Here is a 15,069-nt window from a genome sequence, read left to right on the forward strand (position 1 = left end):
CTACTCTCTGTCTCTTTAGATTTGTCTTTTTTGTTTCTTTAGATTTGCTTGGTCATTTCCATAAAAATGCAGTCACACAACATGTGGTCTTTTGTGTCTGGCTACTTTCATTTCGAATGTTTTCAATGTTCATCCATGTTATAGCATGTGTCAAGTACACCATTTCTTTTTATTGCCAAATAATATTCCATTGTTTGGATATACCACATTTTGCTTATTCATTCATCAGTTGGACATTAGCGTTATTTCTACTTATGAATAATGCTGCTATGAACATTTTTGAACAGGTTTTTATGTGAGCATATATTTTCATTGATCTTGGGTATATAATATTACTAGGAATGGAATTGTTGGGTCATATGGTAACTCTGTTTTTAACCTTTTGAGGAACTGCCAGACTGTTTTCCATAGTGGCTGCCCTTTACATTCTCACCATTTTACATTTATTGCATTTTATATTCCGTATTCCACTCTCAACAGCAGTAGATGAGGGTTTCTTCACATCCTTGCCAATACTTGTTGTTATATGTCTTTTTGATTACAGCCATCCTAGTGGGTATGAAGTGGTCTCCTTGAGGTTTTGATTTTCATTTCTGTGACGGATATGGAGGTACATACACACACACATATACATACACAGAATCTTTTCTGTATGAGCTATCTGGTTCTGAGGAGACCCTTGTCCTTACAGAGAAGAACTTTGTTCTGACTAGTCAGTTTACTTAACCTGGAAATGAATGTTATCTAAAAATAGGGAAAGGATGTTGTAAGACTTGAATATTTAGGAATTTTTATATTTCCATCTCAGTTATATTTGTTTTCTGTTTTAGCCACTTTGGAGACTAATTAATGATACTAAAGACAAAAGAGTGTTAGTTTATAAATCTGAAGATATCAAGAATGTTTCACGTTTGCAGTCTCCAAAAGTGTGTGGTTATATAAAGGCGGATAATGAAGAGTTGCTTCCAAAAGGGCTGGTAGGCAGAGAGCCACCTGACGGTAAGACTAAAAAAAATATATTTCAAATAAGAAGCAAGCATAACAGTTGTCTTCAGTAGGGGTGGTTGTTAATTGACAAAAAAAAGAACATGATTATCAAGTAACTATAGTATTTGGCTTGAAAATAGTTTTGTTCAGAAATTTCTCGATTTTTTTGTCTGTAAGAATTGAAAACACTAGAAAATAATGGTGGCAATAAAGATTGGACTTTAAAAAAGATTGGGGAAAGGGGAAATTGAATAATCTGAGGGAAAATATTTTCATTTGTAGGTATTTAGAAATGACAGAATAGTACTGTGAAAAAACAATCTTCAGATAAGTTTATAAGAAATTAGTTGGTAGCAAGAGAGGTCTGTCCTGTTTAGAAAGAAGAAAATTATCAGTCTTGGGACAGATGAATTTAGAGTCATTTAAAGACCATCTACCCATCTTGGAGAAATAGTCTGTCCTCATTTTTGAAAACTTTAGAAAAATATTACTAGCATTTTAGTATATAACTAAATTCTTAAACAGTGTGATTATTTGATAAGAAAAAATGACCTGTTGACACAAAATAATTTTTCAATTTTTTTTTTTTTTTTTGGCTGCCCTGCATGGCTTGTGGGATCTCAGTTCCCCGACCAGGGATTGAACCTGCACCCTCAGCAGTGAAAGTGCGGAGTCCTAACCACTGGACCGCCAGGGAATCCCCACTAATTTTTTAATGTTTGATTATCTGGATATTTTTACTGTTACTTTTGTTAATTTGTAGACTTCTTCTAGAAGAAAATGACACCTTCATAGCCCAGCAATAGATAGGTGATTGTTTTATTCTGTTAAGTACTTTTGCACTTTTCCTTGGTTTTGAATTCTACAATTTGAAAACCTCATATTACTTTTCACTTTTTGTCTTTCTCCAAATTGTTTTCCTGTTCAAGATACTGTTAAGGATACTGAGCTCAAATAATATTTGTTTCAAAAATACGGTAGATTTAAAATGTTACTATAAAAAACTCCTTGTTTTGATGAATTTTGATTTAATAGTGCATCCAAATTCATATTAGAGCTTGTTCATCGGGTGAAGAGAAGAGCTGACCCTAATCCCCTGAAGAACACGTGTAAATTATTGGTGGTAGCAGATCATCGCTTTTACAGATACATGGGCAGAGGGGAAGAGAGTACAACTACAAACTACTTGGTAAGTGTTTGATGTTGGATGAGGTAATGGACAAAAAAGCTCACATAAGTAGGCAAATTCCATTTAAGAGAAGACTGCTATAATTTGAACGTAGTGAAATGAGATCTGTTTCAGATGCTCTGTGATTTCCTAGAATACTTGAGGGCTGTCACCTGAGGTTCTTACATTATTGTATAGATATTCTAGTTTCAAATTTTTGAAACCCCATTTTACGTTTCAACTAAGATTTTGTGCACATCAGAATTTGTATGCATATTATGTTTAGGGACAGTTCATAATGTAGGCCTTCCTTCTTTATAGAAGTGAACTCTGTGAAAACATCTCTGCTATAATGGCAGTGATCCTGTTGGTGACACGTATGGATGTATGCTCCAGAGTGGGGGGAAAAAGTATTGATATTTGTATGAACTTGTGTGTATTATTTTTGCTTATATGTATATATCAGAGGAGTTGATCAATTTGGTTTATGTTGTACTGGTATAAAATAGCTAATTGTTGGGCTATAACTGGATGACATAGATGGGACGTCTGTGGTCATAACTAACTATAGGGCAAAGATTTGAAGGCAGGATTACAGAAGTATTGATGCTGGATTTTAAGCATTTACTATTGTAATTTTAAAAGTCAAGGGAATCATATTTCATTGACATTTTTTTGTCAGTATGACCTCATTCCTCGTGATAACTTGGCACTGACACAAATGATGTTGAGGGAATAAAAGAGAATGCAGCTATTGATTCGTAGTGCAGAGCCCAGTGCAGCCAAGGCGTCTTTCTCCTTGCCTTGCTATTCCCATTCTGTGATTTTTTGTGCCCTTCCTCACCCTTCTTTCCCTTCCCTTCCATGCCAAGTGAATTTATTACGAGGGTGGTAGGAGGAGTGTGTGAAGTCACTATAGCTCTTGTTCCTAAGTAGGAGAGTCCTTCTTGAAAAGCTTCTTTCTTAGTATGGGGTTTGTATTAGGGGCTCTTAGTTTGCTTCTTTGTTCATTACACCAAGAATATGAATATAATGAGAGGTCTGGTGTTAAAAATTGCATTTCTTGGTTTACAGTTACTATAAGCAAAGAACAATTTCTTAGATGTGTAATGTGCTTCACAGCTGCCAGAACAAACCTCATTTACCCAGTTTTTGAACAATAAAATCTTCTCTTTGAGGAGCAGATTGGTAATGAGTATTCTGTTCCTATATATTCAATAGTTTGAATTGTCCTTGGCTATTGTACTGTGGCTCCTCCCTCAGTAATCTCTACCCACCTTCCCCCTTCCCAAATCAGAGGACAGGAGAAAGGAGGTGTGGTGAGACCTCACTCCTCTCTCTCTGTTTCTACCTGGTCCTCGGTGCTGCACTTTGCCCAGGGGGGTCTGGTGTAGGGTTAGCAGTATCTGTCACTGTTCCTTACCTCTTTCTGAAGAAGATGTTTTTCTGAGGTATGTGGCAAGAGATAGAATGAACAGAGTACTTATTTTTAGGAATATTTTAGGTAAATTGATTGACTTTTAACTTTCATTTCCGTAGTTGACTGGAATGGCAGTTTTTAAAAAACTTGTTACTTGATATTTTGGTTCCCTGTGCAGTTGATTACCTGAAATTTGGGATGAACTGTACCACTGCTCTATTCTGATACCAACATTTTAATAGCTACTTTATTTATTTATTTTTGGCTGTGTTGGGTCTTCGTTTCGTGCGAGGGCTTTTCTCTCTAGTTGCAGCAAGCGGGGGCCACTCTTCATCGCGGTGCGGGGGCCGCTCTTCATCACGGTGCGCTGGCCTTTCACGATCGCGGCCCCTCCCGTTGCGGGGCACAGGCTCCAGACGCGCAGGCTCAGTAGTTGTGGCTCACGGGCCCAGTTGCTCCGCGGCATGTGGGATCTTCCCAGACCAGGGCTCGAACCCGTGTCCCCTGCATTAGCAGGCAGGTTCTCAACCACTGCGCCACCAGGGAAGCCCTCTGATACCAACATTTTAAGTTTGAGGCTAGGAATAATTTCTTTATTAGCACTGTCAACGTAAAGCGTAACATCTTAATGCTAGTTTTTGTAATTGGTGAAACTTTTACAATGGTATTTTATCTGAACTGATTTTTTTTTTTGTTATCCCTGCAGAACTTATATTACATTGCAAAGAGTGGTAAAGATATACATAATGTCTTTCTCTCGCTCTCTTTTATACACACAGATAGAGCTAATTGACAGAGTTGATGACATCTATCGGAACACTTCATGGGACAATGCAGGTTTTAAAGGTTATGGAATACAGATAGAGCAGGTATTTGTCAATGGATGTGGGTTATAATACTCAGCTAAGTTATGTGTTGTAAATATTTGTCACTTGTTTTCACAACCCAAAAACTTATCTTCTACTTTACTCATAAATAAATATTCTGAAATGCCAGTGATTTTTATCTGATAAACTTAACAGTGTTTTGATATTAATTATTTATAGATTATGAAATATTCTTTTCTTAGGCTTATTTTAGGCAGAAAGCTGCCTTATGCTGCTATGATCTCTCTTTTTTCTGAATTCATGGCCTTTTTATCCCCTGCCTTGCTTTAGTTTTCTATGATTATGCTTAATGTCTTTAGTTAGAATTCTAGCACATGCTGTTGAATGCTTAGAAAATTTACTTAAAAATACTATGTACATTTGCAAGGCATTTATACATACAGAACCATTAGATCTCTTTTCCCAAAAATCTCCTGAGTTCTTATCTGTCAATAGAGTATGTCCAGCAGTGATGTATTAATGTCATCCTAATTATATCACATAGTAAAAATTGTTCCAAGTTGATAAGACTGATTAACAAGACTTCTGAAATTGGGTATTGCTTTGGACAGACATTTTGACATGTAAATTAAGGAAATTATTGTCTCTATTTTTTCCAGGCTCTTTGTACTAAACTAGACCTATTCTTATAGGTTCTGTAGTTTAGAATTTAGAGAATAAAAAGAAAAAAGCTTTTGAAATCATACTTATAAATGCTAAACTTTTATAGTACTTGTAGAAAAGTAAGAGAATTATTTTCTCCTTTTCCATTCTCTTTCACTGTTTTGCATTTTCTTTTTTAAGTTATTATTTGAATAGGTAATATATACACGGTACAAAAGCCAGTGAAAAGTAAGTCTCCTCAACCTCTACCCATTGTCAAACCAGTTCCTTTCCCCAGAGACATCCGTGTCACTAGTTTCATCCATATCTTTCCAGAGATATTTTATGCATGTATAGCATGTGTTTGTATATGTGTGTGTTTGACATATTCGTGGTATGTTGTACTCTTTTGCACCTTGCTTTTTCATTTCATGAATATGTTGGTGATTATTCCATTATGGTACAACAGAGGTGTCTCACTTGTTTAAAATAGCTGCATCATGTTTGAGTTTTAGGAGACCAATAAATAAAGCTCCTTTTTGCTTTAAAATTTGGAAACAATTGAAAAAATGAGGTGTGATAGGAGATTAGAAAACCAGTTTCTGTAAAGATGACAGGTGGGTTGGAGGATGTGGTTTAGATGTGCTGTCACAGGGGCTCCCACCTAGCTGATCCCAGAGTTGATCTTGATCACCCACCGCCAAAGCTGCAGAGCTGCCCCAGTGAGCTTACCCCGTGGTGGCAGAGCAGAGCCCCGTATCCCCTCTGTAGGCAGGCAGATCTGGAAGAGATACCGGCAACAATGAGCTGAGCATGGCTCTGTTCCTTTGCCAGATCTGCCAACCTATATGTTTCATCTCCTTTGGAGACAAACCTTTGTTCCTTTTTTAAAAAATTAGGATTAATATGAATTTGTACTGTATGTGTAGGGAAAAGCCCCTATTTTTTGTACTCTTATTCCTGTGGTGTGCGGTGCTGCACATCTTATTGTTCTGTATCTCTGAATCAATGACTATAGTTGGAATACATTATTTTAGGCTCATGGAACCTAGGTTTTCATTTTTTCCAACTAAATATAGAGGAAATAAAATTTTAGGAGTACATTGATAAATGTATAAGTCATTCTTTGACATATGTGTTTTGCATACCATTTGCTTCTCAGTTTGTTTTTAAATTAAACATTAGATATTAGAGCTGGAGAATTTTATGGAATTTTGACTCTAAAACTTTTTTTTTTTTTTTAAAGAATGGTAGATGGTCTTTTTTTGAATAGCTGAAACAATGCAGTATTATTTCAGTCTTGTGACTTTTTTCTGAAGTGTTCTAAGTATTTTATCTCTTTAAGTATAGATTCGTATTCTCAAGTCTCCACAAGAGGTAAGACCTGGTCAAAGGCACTTCAATATGGCAAAAAGTTACCCAAGTGAAGAAAAGGATGCTTGGGACGTGAAGATGCTGCTAGAGGTAGGTCGTGGAACCCTGAAAGTGATACTATTTAACACCATTTTCTGATTCCTAAAAACGTGGGTCATGTCTGTATTAGTGAAGGGGCATCTCAGGAAAGGTGACTGAAAACCAGGGGCAGCCCACCCCAGCTGATCCAACAGTGCCCTCATCCCCTGTAGCAGGGCAGACAGCAAGGTGGGCAGAACTGAAAGCGAAAAATGCTACAGAGCAATGCTTCTTAACCGTAATATCTCTGCGAATCTAGTGAAGTAATCGGCCTTTAGAAAATAGATGGATACCTAACTTACAGATTTTTTACACACCATTTTGTTAGTTCAGGTCTCTTTGAAGCTTATCAGTAGATCTTTTAGGTCAGTAATTACCAAATGGTATGAAAATGTATTAGATGGTAGAAGTATAACTTGGAGATCTGAAAGTTCTCTATGGAAATTTAAAATTTTTGTGTTTTTATTCTGGTAACGAATCCAAAGATAACATAAACATTCTATGTCATATGGATTCTTGCCTTGACAAGATATGATTTATCCTTTTTGTCACGTGATCTCAGTTTCTGTCTGTGTGTCCTATTGCTTTGTTGTAAAATGACCGCCTGTGAGGTGATAGTGTTTATCTTTTACTGTGTTGTTAATATGTTAGTTTCCTATGGCTGCTGTAACAAATCACTGCAAATTTGGCAGCTTAAAACAACATATTTATTTATCTGATAGTTTCTAGGGTTGGTCCAGGCACAGTGTGGCTTATCTGGGTTCTCTGGTTAGAGTCTCAACAAGGCCAAAGCGAAATCAAGTTTTCAAAGCTTGTATGGAGTTAAAAGATATTATCAGGTTGAGATCCATAGAGTGCCGTATCTGTATAATACTCTGACATACCTTATCTAACGTGGGCCACTAGCCACCGGAGAGGTGTTCTCAGATAGCACCATTACTCTTCTAAAGAGACTCAGCCAAGTGTATTCGTCTATTAGGGCTGCCAATAATAAAGCACCACAGAGTGGGCAGCTTAAACAATAGAAATTTATCTTCTCACAGTTCTGGAGGCTGAAAGTCTGAGATCAAGGTGTTGGCAAGGTTAGCGTCTTCTGAGTTCTGTCTGCTTGGCTTGTAGGTGGCCGTCTTCTCCCTGTGTCCTCACATGGTCTTCCCTTTGTGTGTGTAAGGGCACCAGACATTTTGGATTCGGCCTACCTGCATGACCTCATTTTACCTCCATTACCTCTTTAAAGGAAGGCTCTGTCTCCAGATACAGTCACATTGTGAGCTGCTAGGACTTAGGACTTCGACCTATGAATTTTGGGGGGGGGGGACACAATTCAGCCCATTAACAGCAAGGTTAAATGACTTGTCTACGTTTAGTTATACAACTAGTGATGACAAAGCCAAAAGCAGGTGGCCAGGTCTCCTGACACCTAGGACAGCTGAACGATCCCACCTCTGCTTTTCTGTGGGCCTCCAGACAACTCACACCAGGGGAGGGACCAAAGGGAATGACTTGCCTCTGCACGTGCTCCTCTCCACTTCTCGTCCGTAAGGCTCCTAAGAGTGTCCCAGAGCCTAAGCCTATTATCATGGAACTATCAAAATCCCTCTGTGGCTAGGGAGACAGCTCCCGGGGACACCTCATTCCTTATACGGGGCTTTCCGACCGCTCATTTTAAGCATTAAAAAAAATCAGTCTTTTTAAGTTGGAGTCTCTGACTGTTATGGTAGAGGTTTTTAAAGTAACATGTGGACCCCTTCTGGGGAATTCCCTGGCGGTCCAGTGGTTCGGACTTGGCGCTTTCACTGCAGGGACCCGGGTTCAGTCCCTGGTCTGTAACTGGCGTCCTGCAGGCTGTGTGGTGTGGCCAAAAAATTAAAAAATGAAAAAAATAAAGTAATACGTGGATCCCTTTTAAGAAAAAAAAACCCTCCCAAAGCACCAGTGCTGACTTGAATGAATTTTTATCTTAATTTTAGTAACATAAAACTAGGTATATATGTTTTCCTATAAGTTTATAACTCCTATACATTGTAAAACCAAAGCAAACTTTAAAACCCCTACAAAACCAATAGAATCCTTGAAGTCCTTTAGAGGGATTTGTTTTGGTATGAGGTGCTGAGATCCCCTGGAAGAAGTATCAAAGCCCTGAGCCTTGCAGAATTGGAGTGTCCCCAGTGCTGAACTGCATGTGTTTACGTCAACCCTCCTAGTTCCGAAACGCTATAAAAAGCTCCAAGCTCTTTCCTTTTTGCACCCTCCCCATGACAGTCTGCTTCTCATCTGTGTAGATGAGTGAGAACCTTAGGTAAGGAGCACTATACCGCACAGTTTTGTGATTGCTGGTGAAAAACTGCAATCGATCAAAGAAACAAATACTAATTGGAAAAGATACAGGCATCTCAATGTTCATAGCATTTTTTACAGTTACCAAGATATGGAAGCAGCCTAAGTGTCCATCAGTAGATGAATGGATAAAGAAGATGTGACGTGTATGTGTCTATATATATATATATATATATATATATATATAGACACACACACACACACACACACACACACACACACACACACACACACACACACACACACACACACACACACACACACACACACACACACACACACACTGGAATACTACTCAGCCATAAAAAAGAATGAAACTTTGCCATCTGCAACAACATGGATGGACTTGGAAGGTGTTATGCTAAGTCAGAGAAAGACAAATAATATATGATATCACTTATATATGGAATCTAAAAAGTACAACAAGGGACTTTCCTGGCGATCCAGTGGTTAGGACTTGGCGCTCCCACTGCAGGGGGCACGGGTTCCATCCCTGATCGGGGAACTAACATCCCGCATGCCGCCCGGTGCGGCCAAAAAACAAACAAACAAATAAATAAAAAATGCAACAAACTAGTGAATGTGGCAGAAAAGAAACAGACTCACAGATAGAGAGAACAAATTAGTGGTTATCAGTTGTGGGGGGTGGGAGGGGCAAGTAGGGGTAGGGGATAAGAGGTGCAAACTGTTATGTGTAAAATAAGCTACAAGGATATATTGTACAACATGGGGAATATAGTCAATATTTTATAATAACTATAAATGGAGTATAACCTTTAAAAATTGTGAATTACTAGATCTGTAACTTATATTGTCTATCAACTACACTTCAATTAAAAAAATGTAAAAAAAATTGCAATCGTAAAAGTATGGTAGTATTCTGGAATATTAAGTTGATATATCTTTTAGTCTGATGTAACTGTTAATCTAATTAAGAGTACTTTGGTTTTTTTTAAAGCAATTCAGCTTTGATATAGCTGAAGAAGCATCTAAAGTCTGCCTAGCACATCTTTTCACCTACCAAGATTTTGATATGGGAACTCTTGGATTAGCTTATGTTGGGTCTCCCAGAGCAAACAGTCATGGAGGTGTTTGCCCAAAGGGTAAGTTTTCCATTTGTTGTATGAATATGTGAGGATAGCAAGGTGATTGGATTATATTATAATTCTGTATTGAACAAGCAGTTTGTTTCTGTTTCCTTTTTCCTGTAGCTTATTATAGTCCAATTGGAAAGAAAAATATCTATTTGAATAGTGGTTTGACCAGCACAAAAAATTATGGTAAAACCATCCTTACAAAGGTATGTTCTTTAATTTTTAAAAGTGTAGATTTTGAGTTTATTGTAGTAGTACCTGAGCTATTACATATTTATTTAGGTATCTTTTTTAAAAGCTATACATACTGTTTTTTGTTTCTGCCTAAAAAGATGTATGCTTTTAGTGGGAAATATGAAAATAAAAAGTATAAAGAAGAAAATAATTGTTAGCTGTCAAATTTCTTTTGAGACAAGTCGGGATTATTGTTTTTCCTAAAGACATCCCTTCTGGAGCCCTTCATCTACAGCTCCTGTTAAAGGACTGCTATCCAAAATATATAGGGAATATACTAAAAACTCAACAATAAAGGACCGAACAACCCAATTTAAAAATTGGTCAGAGATCTTAATATACACCTCACCTCACCAAAGAAGATATGCAGATGGCAAATAAGCATGTGAAAAGATGCTCAACATTATATGTTATTAGGGAATTGCAAATCAAAACAACAAGGAGATACCATTACACAACTATTAGAATGGCTAAAATCCAAAATCCTGGTAACACCAAATGCTAGCGAGGATGTGGAGCAGCATGAATTCTCATCCATTGCTGGTGGAGATGCACAGTGGTGCAGCCACTTAGGAAGATGGTTTGGCAGTTTCTCATAAAACTGAACTTACTCTGGTATTACCATAGGATCCAGCAACCGTGTTCCTTAGTGTTTACTCAAAGGAGCCCTCACAAAAACCTGCACACGGATGTTTATAACAGCTTTATTAGTAATTGCCAAGACTTGGAAGCAGCCAAGATGTCTTTCAGTAGGTGAATGGATAAACAAACTGGTATATCCAGACAATGCAGTACTGTTCAGCACTTTAAAAACAAGAAAAAGAAAAAGAGCTATCAAGCCGTAAAAAGACATGGAGGAACCGTAAATGTATATTACTAAGTAAAAGAAGCCAATCTGTTTGATTCCATCTGTATGAGATTCTGCAAAAGGCAAAACCTTGGAGGCAGGAAAAGGATGAGTGGTTGCCAGTGGTTGCTTCCCCAGGGGGGAGGGATGAATAGGTGCAGCACAGAGGATTTTTTCAGGTGTTGAAACTATTCTGTATCCTTTAATGATGGATTTAAGACATTATGTGTTTGTCAAAACCCATAGAAAGTGCAACACAAAGAGTGAGCCCTAATATAAATTATGGACTTTGGTTGATTTAAAAAAAGTGAAATGGGATGAGAGAAGAAAAATATAGTAAGCAGTTTCTGGAAACTTTTTGATTTCCAGAATTGTTTCTCATGGTACTCCTTTACCTTTTTGGTATCGCAGCATCATCAGTGGTTTGATTTCATGACATGTTTTCCTTGGTCTTCCCGAATTTTTCTGTTATAAGACACACAGAACAAAAAATAAATCGCTTCGATGTTTTTAAAGTGTCAGTCTGTTAGAGAATCCACTAATGAATTTTTCCAAAGCACAGTTTGGAATCACTTCTCCATATTGCACCTTTGGGATTTGAGTACTTTTTTGCTAAAAATGCAAAGTTTTCTTTACTACCATTTTAATATAAACACTTGGTAATCTTCAACACATTGGCTTCAGAACTGGGACTCTGTCTTAAAAAAAATTCCCACGTCTTGCAAAATGCATACAATTTTTTTCAGATTCTATGGAGTGATTTTTTTTCCCCCTCTTAGGAAAAAAATCAGTAAATAAATTTGTTATTTTTTGCAGTTAAGTACGGGAACATTTTTAGCTTTACTGGCTAAATTCATTGTTATGTTCAGATAGAAATCCTCTGGTGATCTCATCGGTTCAGTGCAGCCCTTTTACTGGATTCTGATAGATAAAATCCTCTAGGTCATTAAGGTTGTCATTGGACATGAATTCAGTCACTGGGATAAGGAACATTGTTTCGTTGTTCTTCAGTTGTCTTGTTTTTACACCACCACCACCCCCCCCAACCCGTGTATCTGTTAGTTAGATCTTAACAGGAGTATGATTGGGGTGAGGGGCGGGAGGCTTGGATGATTGACTGTTAGCTATTTGGTTTACTGGTGCCAGGCATTTTTTGAAATGGCCCATGTTTGGTGCCTCAGTAAGAGTGTTCCAGTATATCTTTTAAGTTATATTTTCTTACATTGATTTAAATTCATCCTTATAATACTACTTACAATATTAAATAAAATCCCATGAATTCTGTTTAATTTCTATAATTGATAGAAGAAATCATAGTCCAACATTTAAGACAGCAGGGCCCAACTGGCCAAAGCAGGTGATGTTTAGGTATTAGGAAATAATGTTTTCGCTGCATGATCCTTCAGGAAGCTGACCTCGTTACAACTCATGAATTGGGGCACAATTTTGGAGCAGAACACGATCCAGATGGTCTAGCAGAATGTGCCCCAAATGAGGACCAGGGAGGAAAGTATGTTATGTATCCCATAGCTGTGAGTGGCGATCATGAGAACAATAAGGTATGTATCTTTTGGAGCTTTTTTTATGTGGTTAGGAAAGAAAGAGGCTATGTTTAATTATAATGAGAGCTCAGGAAAGCTTTCCATTCTAGGGATGGAACTACAGATTACAAAGTACCTTGAAACTTGTTTGTGTGTGTTAAGAGTGAAACATGGTCCATCTAAATCTGCTCATCTGGAATGTTTGTTGTCAAAGAAGATCATGTGTTGGTTTGGGCTGTGTGGAAAATTAATTACTTAATATAATGGCTTGCACTGGAGGAGTCCTAGTTTGCAGGATCTGGTGGGCTCAGGCTTTCAATTAAAAATTTCCTTTCATTTCATTTACAAGTTTGTCATTCATGTTAACCCTACACTGCTTCACAATATGCACGCACGTTTTAATAAACCTTTGCAACAAAATACGTAATTTGCCAGATGTAAGCATCCTGTGGGTAGGGCCCTTGCCTTTCTGGTTACCGGCTCTGTCTCCAGGGCCTGTTCAGGGTAGCTGGTACATAATAAATACTTGTCAGGTAAATAGAGGAACGATTTTTGAGGGTGTCTGGTGGAGTACACAATACTCATTGACTTGGGACATGGTAAACAGCTTCAGAGACTTTCCTAAGAGTGGCTATGACTAACTCGTAGAGCCTGAACTGAAAGTGTTCATAGATGTCTGTCTGGTCCTTCTTCCTTTTACTTGAAGTTGAGCAGCGCGAGGCATCATGAGGAAAATATTGTGGTTTTGTGCTGAATTAAAGTGGGCTGGGGGATGGGCTAACCATCTGCATCTAATCAGGAAGGAAGGTCAAGTTATTTGTCCTGACTCCCCTTTTAAAGCCTGATCCAGGAGCTAGAGGAAAGGATTACTTTTGTGTTTCCCTGGCCCTGACCCTGCCTTTTAAAATTCTGGTCTCATGTTTTTTTTGTCATGTTTTTTGTTTGTCGCATCTTGTTTTCTTTGGCTGTTAGGTGTAAAGTCCGTTCCTCTCTTTCTTTGCTTGTTATGCTTTATTTTTCCTCCACTGAACAACTTGTGCCTCAGGAACTACCTGTTTTGCCTGTTCTTCCATTGTATCACATACCCTATTGAGTTTTTCTCCTTTTTTCAGAGGTTGTCTCTCTTTTTCTAATGATGTACACTATAGTTCAGCACTGTTCGCTGGAAGGTTCTGTGATGGGGGAAACACCATCTGCTGTACCCAGTGCAGTAGTCACTAGCCCCGTGTGGCCAGTAAGCACTTGAAATGTGGCTGCAGAGACCAAGGAACTGAATTTTAAATTCTGTTTTATTTAAATTCAGTAGTGGTTGCCTGGGGCTGGAGGTGGGAATGGGCATTACCTGTAAAAGGATCTGAGGGACCTTACTGAGGTGATAAAATGTTCTAAAACTGATTTATGGTGATGGTTTCATCGCTTGGTAAAATTACTAGAAATCACTGAATTGTACAATTGAAACTGGTAAATTTTGTGATATGTAAAATATGCCTTAATAAAGCAGCAAAAAACCCAAACAACAACAACAAAAAACAGTGTGGGAACCGAGGGAAGGTGGTGAGGCTATAGGTGAGTCACGAAGCCATGCGTTGATAATCGCTGAAGCTGGTGAGGGGCCATGTGAGCATCATGAATCCATTCTGTCCACTTTATAGATGCTTGAACGTTTCTGTAATAAAAAGTGTGAAATATGTGGTAAGGAAAAAGACATTTAAATAATCACATATGGCTAGTGGCTGCCGTATTAGACAGTGCAGCTCTAGTTGTTAGTCACTGCTTCTTGGTCATGAGGATGGCATCAGTACTTTGGGGTAAAATGTTTTACTTTGCAGACTGTTCAAGTGAGCATGCGTGGTGCTAACTCTTCCTGTTACAAGTTCTTCCTAAGTGAGACTTCCCCAGTGGGCTCTTGGAACATCCCTCTAAGAACTCGCTAATGAGAATGGAGGCTGGGCAGAGCCATCTATTTCTGGAGCTGCGAGTCTATCAGCGAAGAACACTTTATCCATTTATTTATTTTGTCCCAAGTGTATTTTCTTTAATAGTTTGGTTTACCCAAGTAGCAGTCTCCTTGTAAAGAGATACTGGGCATCTTCTGGTCCACATTTTAATTCCTTCATTAAAATTAATTCCTTAAAATGTTTTTAACTAGGTAAAAAAGGCTCCAGGACAAAAATAAGGTGGTTCCTCGACCTAGAAAGACAGGACCTGGCACCTTACACCAGACAAGCCAGACGGCATTAGGGATCGTAACCTCTTAGAGTTTATTGGTGGGAGGAGAAGGGGGTGTGGTAAGGATACAGAGAGAGGGCTCAGAGGTCTTCGGGGAGTGTGGAGGCAACAAAAGCGAGAGTGAAGTGGTCAATTTTCCCTCAGCTGTGTCTGGGGGGTCCAGCTACTTGGGGGTGTGACTCTGATAAATTAGCAAAGAGATCTTCTTATTGGTTCAGTGTGAATTTGAATTCATAAGGACCTGGCCTCCCATAATGAACTGGTAGAATTGAGCTCATGAGTCTGCAGTGC

At 38.3% G+C, this 15,069-nt stretch overlaps 1 protein-coding gene across 7 annotated transcripts in view; it reads left to right on the forward strand.

The window, feature by feature from the left end:
• Positions 1–15,069, forward strand: part of ADAM17 (ADAM metallopeptidase domain 17) — a 61,291-nt gene that overhangs the window by 22,944 nt on the left and 23,278 nt on the right. For 4 of the 7 annotated variants that reach the window (XM_036872453.1, XM_036872456.1, XM_036872454.1 and 1 more), the window contains 7 exons: positions 831–999; positions 2,043–2,176; positions 4,355–4,444; positions 6,395–6,508; positions 9,792–9,936; positions 10,045–10,133; positions 12,415–12,567. In XM_036872453.1, the coding sequence (XP_036728348.1) occupies positions 831–999; positions 2,043–2,176; positions 4,355–4,444; positions 6,395–6,508; positions 9,792–9,936; positions 10,045–10,133; positions 12,415–12,567 (894 nt within the window). Of the gene's footprint in view, positions 1–830; positions 1,000–2,042; positions 2,177–4,354; positions 4,445–5,245; positions 5,294–6,389; positions 6,509–9,791; positions 9,937–10,044; positions 10,134–12,414; positions 12,568–15,069 lie in introns of those variants that run through there. The other 3 variants (XM_036872458.1, XM_036872457.1, XM_036872459.1) reach the window with 3 other exon arrangements.

This window comes from Balaenoptera musculus, chromosome 13, assembly GCF_009873245.2.
Source record: "Balaenoptera musculus isolate JJ_BM4_2016_0621 chromosome 13, mBalMus1.pri.v3, whole genome shotgun sequence".
NCBI lineage: Eukaryota > Metazoa > Chordata > Mammalia > Artiodactyla > Balaenopteridae > Balaenoptera > Balaenoptera musculus.